Source organism: Sesamum indicum, linkage group LG5, assembly GCF_000512975.1.
Source record: "Sesamum indicum cultivar Zhongzhi No. 13 linkage group LG5, S_indicum_v1.0, whole genome shotgun sequence".
NCBI lineage: Eukaryota > Viridiplantae > Streptophyta > Magnoliopsida > Lamiales > Pedaliaceae > Sesamum > Sesamum indicum.
In genome coordinates this window covers 14,770,211-14,779,739 of record NC_026149.1, presented here as the reverse complement: position 1 = coordinate 14,779,739, position 9,529 = coordinate 14,770,211, and the positions used below count along the sequence as shown (strand labels likewise).

At 36.3% G+C, this 9,529-nt stretch overlaps 1 protein-coding gene across 1 annotated transcript; it reads left to right on the top strand.

Annotated features, from left to right (window-relative positions):
- LOC105162765 lies at nt 318–1,154 on the top strand. The gene has a single exon (XM_011080886.1). It carries the CDS (start codon nt 318–320, stop codon nt 1,152–1,154), a length of 837 nt encoding a protein of 278 aa, XP_011079188.1.

Below are 9,529 nucleotides of genomic sequence, written 5' to 3'. Positions count from 1 at the left end.
GGGTTGGACGTTTCTGTGGGTACGGTGCCAAGTGACCGATTACCCTCGTGTCTGAATCTGGCTTGTTCCTGAGCCTCTTTCAAAATACAGTTCATTCTGTTTATTTATTTATCCTGTGTATTCTTTATTTATTTTGTAATCTTGGTTAGTAATCTTAAGGAGTTTAGTACTCCATATCCAGTGTAATAGTTGGATAGATTTTTCGGTGATAAAGAATACCACTCGGGTTTCGTACCCGACATTCATCCTTCAGATAATTCTAGTTTTGTACTGGCTTCAACATCTTTGAAGCAGTGTACGTTGTTCTAGGATGAAAAATGAAGCTTGCCTTCATTGACGGGTCGTTTCCTCAACCACCAACTGGATCCGCTCTGTTTGAACAATGGAGAAGAGCAGATCTCATGGTGACATCTTGGCTCTGGAACTCAATCTCGAAACAAATCGTGGAGGCCTTCATGTATCTAAGTTCTTCGTTAGAGTTGTGGCTAGAAATTGAAATGAGATATGGACAAAGTAGTGGTCCAATGATTTACCAGATACAACGTGAGATTTCATCTATTTCACAAGGTGATATGACATTAACCTCCTACTTGACTAAAATAAAGAAGTTGTGGAATGAATTGTTTTGCTTAGCCCCTTCCCCGAAATGCACTTGTGGAGGTTGTGTTTGTGGAATTAACAAAGCAATTGGAGAGATGTATTCACCAATTCAATTGATGCAATTTCTCATGGGGCTCCATGAGAGTTTTAACAAGGAAAAGAGTCAATTATTGATGATGGATCCGCTACCAGATTTGGAAAAGGAATTTTCAATGATTTTTGTTGTTGAACAACAACGGAATGTGCAAGATCAATTTGCAGATAATGCTAACAATTTAGCCTACCTGGTTACGATGAGAGATACCAGAAAGGAAGGTATGAAGAAACAAGTGCAGAAACGAAAACCATATGTTGATAAACGATCCTTGGTGTGTCCACACTGCCATAAAATAGGTCATCTACGTGACACATGTTTTCAAATTCATGGAACTCCAGAATGGTTTAAGTTGTTGAATGATAAGAAAAGGCAGCATGGAGGACAATATAATTTTTCTGGTAATCTAGAAGCCAAAGCAGTGAATAAAGTGGAGAATGCAGCTTCTAGCAGTGAATAAAAAACTGATATGGCGAATTTGGTGACTGAGTTATTGAAAATGGTCAAACAGAAGGAGAACATTTCTGATCCAATATCTCATTTCGCGAACTTTGTACACTTTGAAGATCAGTTCGCAGGTAACACTCTTGAGCCTTATGCTTTAAATTTTGGTAACTGGATAATTGAGTCAGGAGCTACAAATCATGTATGTGCATCTCTGTCATGTTTTGAGTCATATTCCATTCCATCTTGTGCACATTTTTTGTTCATTTACCTAATGGAACCAAAAAGGCAGTATCCTATGTTGGTGTTGTAAAGATCACAGATAAGCTTTGCCTTTCCTCTGTTTTTTTCATTCCTGACTTCAATGTAAATCTTCTCTCAGTGAATCAATTGTGCCGTGATAGTGTTTATTCATGTGTATTCAACCAGTCCAGCTGCATCTTGCAGGACCAGGAGACTAAAGAAGTGGTGGCAAGAGGGGTCTTGATGAATAAACTTTACATTCTGAAATCTACTACTTCCATTTCTCTACTTAGTGCTGCTGTATCTACACCTCATTCTTGTGGTGCTATGATTGACTGTAATGAATTTGTGTGGCATAAAAGAATGGGACATGCTTCTATGTCTACCATCAAACACATTCCTGAATGTAAAATCTCGAAGGATTTTGTGGATATGCAATGTGATATATGTCCTAAAGCTAATCAGTCCAGAATCAGTTTTAAACCAAGCCTTTCACAGTCTATTGTTCCCTTTGAATTAGTTCACTTAGACCTTTGGGGTCCGTATAGAACACCCAGTATATCTGGCTGCAGCTACGTTCTTACTATCTTGGATGATTTTAGCAGTTCCTTGTGGACATTCCTCATTAAACATAAGGACCAAGTTGTTGCCACACTCACTACTTTCTCAGCCATGATTGAAAGGCAATTTGAAACTAAAATAAAAATGTTGCGTTCTGATAATGGCTCCGAATTTATCAACCTGAATTGTCAAACGTTTTGTCACAAGTATGGTATCATCCATCAGACCTCGTGTCCTTATACTCATCAACAAAATGGGAGGGTAGAAAGGAAACATAGGCATTTACTAAATGTTGAACGAGCTCTTCTTTTTCAAGCTTCCCTTCCACTTAAATTTTGGGGAGATTGTATTCTTGCTGCCACATACCTTATAAACAGAACACCTACTGAAACTTTGGGTTGGTTAACTCCTTTTCAGATGTTATTTGGACGTCCTCCTACTTACTCACATCTCAAAACTTTTGGTTGCCTTTACTTTGCTACGAATTTAAATCCTAGCAAAACTAAGTTCCATAAGAGAGCTCACAAATGTGTTTTTTTGGGATATTCCATGACACAAAAGGGGTATAGAATATATGACTTAGAAGACACACTGTTTTTACTTCAAGAGATGTGATCTTTCATGAGGAAATGTTTCATATGCTCAAAATGACTCTACAGAAACTTTTGATTGCCCTCTTCCTACTGTAACCGCTGGTACTGACATTGCTCCTCCTTTGTCATCTATTCCCTCACCTACTGTATAATCACAAATTGTACAACCTAAAACATCTCATGATTATTTGACTTTTGCAAATATTCCTCATACAAACACACCTATACGTAGGTCCACTAGAACAATTCAGAAGCCACAATGGCTTAATGATTTTGTGTGTCAACACAATTCTTCCGTGCTGCATTTTAAGTCTCCTGCATACATTGCTTTTGTAGCTTCTTTGTCAATTGTGTAGGAGCCTCGCTCGTTTGCAGAAGCAGCTCAATATCCGGAATGGAGGGAGGCCATAGATGCAGAGATTCAGGCTCTTGAAAGGAATCGTACTTGGACACTAACACCACTTCCACCTGGGAAATGAGCTATTGGTAGTAAGTGGGTGTTTAAGACCAAATTACGGCAGATGGTAGCATAGAGCGCCACAAAGCTCGTCTTGTCGCCAAAGGCTATAACCAAGTCAAAGGTGTCGACTTTACTGAGAGATTTTCCTCAGTGGCGAAAGCTGTAATGGTACGTCTTTTTCTTGCTGTTGCTGCAGCAAAAGGAGGGTTGCTTTAGCAATTAGACGTTAATAATGCGTTTGTCCATGGGTACATAGATGAGGATATCTATATGATTCCCCCGGCCGGTTATCATGTGAATTCAGGCCTTGTGTGCAAATTACAGAGGTCCTTGTACGGTTCGAAGCAGGCCTCACGCCAATGGAACGTTGGATTGATAATGAAACTACAGCAATTTGGGTTCAATCAGTGTGCTCATGATCACGGTTTGTTTTTTCTCCGAACTGACCATGGTTTGGTTTCTCTAGTAGTTTATGTCGATGATATTCTCCTTGCTGGAGTTTGTGTTGAAGAATTGCAGAAAGTAAAAGCTTATCTTCATCACTTATTTACCATTAGAGACATGGGGGATGCTCATTACTTCTTAGGCATGGAGATTGCACGAAATTCTGACGGCATATATTTAGCTCAAACTAAGTATATACTTGACATTATTGCAGATACATGTATGAAGGAAGCAAAATCTGTTGCCACGCCATTTCCTGCAGGACTTAAATTGAATTCAGACACAAGGGCTCTGCTTCAAGCGCCTGATTCATATAGACGCCTAATAGGGAGACTGCTCTATTTGAGCTTCACACGACCCGAAATTTCTCTCTCCATACAACAATTGAGTCAGTATCTCAATCACCCTTGTGACACTCACTGGAATGCCGCTCTTCACGTGGTGAGATACCTTAAAGGTTGTCCTACGCTTGGGTTACTTTTTCCTGCTGCAAATACTTTGGATTTTCATGGTTATTGTGATGCCGACTGGGCATCGTGCTTTGATTCTAGGCGTTCTCTGATCGGTTTTTGCATCTTCCTTGGGAAGGCCCTCATCTCATGGAAAATAAAGAAGCAATCAACGGTTTCACGATCTTCTGCGGAGGCTGAATATCGCAGTTTAGCAGCCACGGTTTGTGAGTTACACTGGTTATCATTTCTATTAGCAGACTTTGGTGTTTCTTTACCTCTGCCTATTTCACTGTTCTGTGATAACAAGGCCGCACTTCACACACTTGCGAATCCTGTATTTCACGAACGTACTAAGTACATTGAGATTGACTGCCACCTTGTTCGAGATGCATACAAGGATGGTTTTATTGCCCCTGTGCTCATTCGTAGTTTTGTTCAACTTGCGGATCTTTTCACTAAAGCTCTGCCCTTGAAGCTCTTCAGTACGTTTCTGTCCAAGTTGGGTCTTGTGTGCCTTGCCCCCAGTCCCACTTGTGGGGGGGATGTTGGATTATCTTCAATTATTGTTGCTTCAATGGTGGATGATGAAAGTTCAGAAGCTTCTTCTGCAGAAACTGGAGCTGGAGTTACCTCAGACTTGTTGGATCAAGGATGAGCGTCTTTTGCCAAGGAAAAAACGTGTTTTCATCTTTTACGTTTTTCAGATTAGTTAGTTAGTTTTGTCCAGTCATTTATTTGGGTCCTCATTGGTCCACGTCATATGAGATGGCTGTTGTATATTGGTTAGAGGCTTGGCGGGTTTGTTATTTAAACAAACAGACGTCTTCTTCCTCGCATACTCTATAACAGATTTCTGATGAAATGAAAAGAAGTATGGTAGTCTTCTATTTTTCTCTCGATCAATTGAGCTTCTTATTTTTCCACAAGAAATCAAAGTCATTTGGGTGAAAAACTATCACAACTAGTTTAAAAGAACAATTTTCGGCTTTGTAGGGTAGATTTGTGGGCTGTGAAAGAGGTGGAGGTGAAGCTGCATAGTTTCGTGTCATGTTCTTCATGAACGGGTAATTTTTTGTTTGTAGTTATTTATTTTTTTGTTTTTTATGTTGAGATATTTTGTTACTATGGGTATTATATTGTTGTTTTTGGTTGCTGGAAAATATTGAGTTTTCCCCCCCCCCCCCCCCCCCCCCCATTTATGGTGCTGTTTCTAATGGATTTTCCCCTTCCCTATTTATTCTTTATTGTTTTTGTGGAATTTGCCCCCCTCCCCCCATAGTTAATTGTTTATTTCTGCAAATGAGGTTTCTTTTTCTATTTTTTGTTGTATTGCTACAGATATGATATGTATTATTATTGTTATTTGCAGATAATGGTGTTAGGGAACTATGCAGATTTTTTTGTGGTTAGGTGGGGTTATAGAATAAGTTCCAACCATTAGGTATGTTGGGGGATAAGGTCTTATTTTCTGGAATTGATAAAGCAAGGTCATTCTATGATAATCTAATAGCAAATGTCTATAAAAATTTTATAAGGGGATCGGAGTATTAGGAAGCTATTAAGAGACTGCAAGGACTGTAATGTTATATTAATTTATATTGAAGAAAACAAGGTCCTTTATTGTCTACATATGCAAATGGTATATCCTTAACATTGATGAACAAGTACCATTATTACGATAGTGTTGAGGGTGCAAAGAATAATGAAGGGGCTGAGTGTGCTGGGGTTGAAGAAGTGGCTGAGGTTGGGAATGTGGAAGTTAGGGTTGAGACAGGGGTTGATTGAGGCGATTATGGTGATAATATGGGGGTTGAGGAAAGGGATGAGGTAGGGGTTGAATTGGGGAGATTATGGGGATATGTAAGGGGTTAAGGAAAGGGATGAACAGGGGTTAAGGTAGATGTGCAAACTGGGGTAAGGGAGAGGTTCAAACAGGGGTTGAAGGGTAGAATATGGCTGAGGAGGGAAATGTGCCTGACAATGAGAATGATAGGGGCAATAATAAATCCAATAAATTTTGATTCATCATTGGTCTCTATTTGTCCTTTATAGATGTTAGAAGACTTAGTCAGCTCTTGGGATGATGATATCTTCACTAGTAGGCGTAAAAATTATACAAGAATAATGTTGAAAACACTAAGGTCTTTAATGAGAGAAAGAAGAAAAAGAACAAAGCAACAACAACAAAGTTAGAGGGGTGAAGGGAGTAATAGGAGAGGATTATAGTGGTTTAGTGACTGTGAAGATGAAGAATTAAAATCTATTAAAGGGTCTGATGATGAGAGGCATAGGTATTCCAGTTTGGGATGACAAGATGGATATTGGGGAGGTCGATTTGGCAGTGAGTATGAAGTTAGAGACAAGACCAAAACTTAGGGATGTTTTTTAGGGATTCAGCAAGAAGGAGGTTGAAGTTGTTGAAAAATGAAAAACACTTGATAATTGCAACATGTGAGAATGAGTGTACTTGGAAGCTAAAGGCATCTTCAGTCACAAAATCTGCAACATTCCAGATAAAATCTTTCAAAGGGCCGCATACTTGTGCACTCAAAGTTGAAAATAAACAGGCCAATTTTAAGTATATTGGTATGAGAATTGAATGCTTTATAAGAGAATCAAAATGAGTCTCTTCAATTATTAAAGAACAAAGTCAGAAGAGAACTGCATATTGATGTTTCCATGCATAAAGTTCACAGAGCTAAAAAATATGCTCTTGCATCGATAGAGGTGATGTGAAAGAACAATATGCAAGACTGTATGACTACTGTCATATCCTGGGAGTTCCCTAATAATGAAATTGAACAAAGACTTCAACCCACTTGTTTACAGAGAATGTATTTTTGCTTGAAGGGGTTGAGAGATGGTTTCATTGAAGGGTGTAGGACATTAATTGGGTTAGATGGGTGCTTTCTGCAAGGGCTATACAAGTGGAAATTGCTGGCTGCTACTGTGAGGGATTCAAATGACAACATATATCTAATTGTTGTTTCATATGTAGAGGTTGAGAAATATGATAGTTGGGAATGATTTCTGAACCTTCTACTAGGGGTGGCAAATGAGTCGACTCAGCTAGCGAGCTTCGCAAGCCGACTTGATTTTGAGCTGTACTCGAGCTCGAAAAATTTGAGCTTGAGCTTCTCTCTATTCAGCTTGCGAGCTTTTTTTATTTATAAAATTTTTTATATATTTAATTTCATATACAATACTTTATCAATTTTATACTCAAAATGACCATATATTATAATTATTAGTCAATATCATACATTTTATTTTGGACAATAATAAATTGTGGTACTTTTATTTATACATTTAATCTTTATACAAAAATAAATTTAATCAACAACTTAGTAAATTTTGATATTTTTTATAATTAAAATTATTATTTTACTATGACATATATAGACTTTATGTTATATGTTAATATTTATTTGTATTGTGTTATATTTTTTTTTTAAATTGACAAGTAATTCAGTTATGATTTTTATTATCTATTTCTAAATTTTATATTTATATCGAGATACATACTATGTATTATGCAATTTATTTTATTACTTATAAATTTATGTCGAAAGTTAGTGATTCCTATGAATTAATCTAAAAATAATGATAATAATAATAATAGTGATGGTTGAAAAATTTTAATTATTTTAATTATTATTTTATTAATATATATAATGAGATCAAAAAGTTTAACCATTAATTACAATATTTTAAAATCAGGGCACTCGATTCATACCAAATTTAAATATATATATAAGACCATGTCCATTACATCATATCAGACGGTATGATTTAAAATCACATGGCATGATTCAATGATACATTGACTTGAAATACTCTTATGTTCTGAGTGTGATATCTCGACATCCATACATCCAATAAGTCTAAAACTTTACCAAATGTATTTTCCTATAGTTTGATCATATCTAACGGTTTGATCTGAATTTTGATGGTCCGACAAATCCATGTTGTTCAACAATATAAGATGATAGTTACATCAATATAATACTATCATTTATAAATATATAAATTTATTGCAGATTGTGAACATATATTAATCTCAACTATAAAATAATTTTATGTATTTCAATTGCATTGTTCTAGATAATTGATACTTTTATATAATTTTAAATTGTTCAGTATAATTTTTTTGGTATATTTTACTAAATTATATTACTATTAAACTAATCAATAGTTTATATTTATAACAATAAATTAAAATTTCATACTATATTTTGGTATAATTATAATATAGTATACATTATGGAATCTATTTTATTACTTATAAATTATATAAAAATTAGGTGATTTCCATGATTTAATCTAATAATAATAATAATAAGAAAAAAAAATAGCTTGAGCCAGAAAATTCAAAATCAAGCTCGAGCTCGAGCCACCAAAAAAGGTCGAGCTCGACTCGTTTACATGCCTACCTTCTACTAGGAGATATAGGGTTACAAAATGAAAGGGATTAGGCTTTCATTTCAGATAGACAGAAGGGTTTATTAGAGGCTACTGTTGAATTGTCACTTGGGGTTGAACATATATTCTGTTTGAGGCATAGGTATAAAAATTTTAAGGGAAAATTTAAGGGGCAAGAATTGAAAAAACTATTCTTGAAAGCTGCTTCAACTTATAGTGTTAACCAACACTCAAAAAAGAGTATGGCAAAAATTCAAAGAACATACTTAAAGAGAGGTGGAGAACAAACACCATATGAATGGTTGGCTGAGATAACTTCAGAGCACTAGGCAAGATATTTTTTCCCAACTAAAACAAGATATGACGAGCTAGTCAATAATATGAATGAATCACTCGATCATATTATCATGGAGGAAATAGAATTACCCACAATAGAGATGTTTGGGTGGATAAGGAAAAAAATCATGGCAAGAATCCAAGTCAAGAGGGAGAAGATGGAAAAATATGAGGGGGTTGTGTGCCCAAACATCATGAAGAAAAAAGGTTAGTGAGTAGAAACTTTTTTCCTTCATGGACTGGGGAAGACATGGTAGAATATGTGACCAGAAAATTAATTCAATTGGCAGTTTTGAGAACCATTTTACAATCTTTATGAATGTGGTGTTATCTTAATGAATGTAGTAAGCATTCATCTGTGGCACCATGTGTTTGTTTTGCTTACTATTTATGTTGAACGATGTTTAACGTCATAACAAATGCCCAAAGACCAATTGAATAACCCATGTAGTTGGGTTGCACATTGGATGACAGCTATGAAACCAACTTCTGAGGGTTGGTCTGAAACATTCCAAGTCGAGGACCTCAAGACTGGGCATCGAGAGTCCTATAGAGACTTACACTAAGTATTGCATTCATTGGATGAGTGTCGTGTTTCATCGGCGACAGACATGGGATGTCTATTCATTTTTAGTAGATTAGTTAACAAGGTTGGTAGCTGATTGAACTGATTTGCGGGAATTGTCATATGAAAGCTTTGGAGGCTTGATCGGTATTGTTAGAACTGGTGACCAGAAAGCTAATTGGATTGGCAGTTTTGGGAATCATTACGAAATCTTTATGAATGTGATATTATCTTGATGAATATCGTAATCATTCATCCATGGTACCATGTGTTTGTTGTGCTTACTATCTACATTGAACGGTGTTTTAACGTCAC

Bases quoted from the DNA above. Each gene is read 5' to 3' on its own strand.
- LOC105162765 (XM_011080886.1), top strand. From the start codon at position 318: ATGAAGCTTGCCTTCATTGACGGGTCGTTTCCTCAACCACCAACTGGA.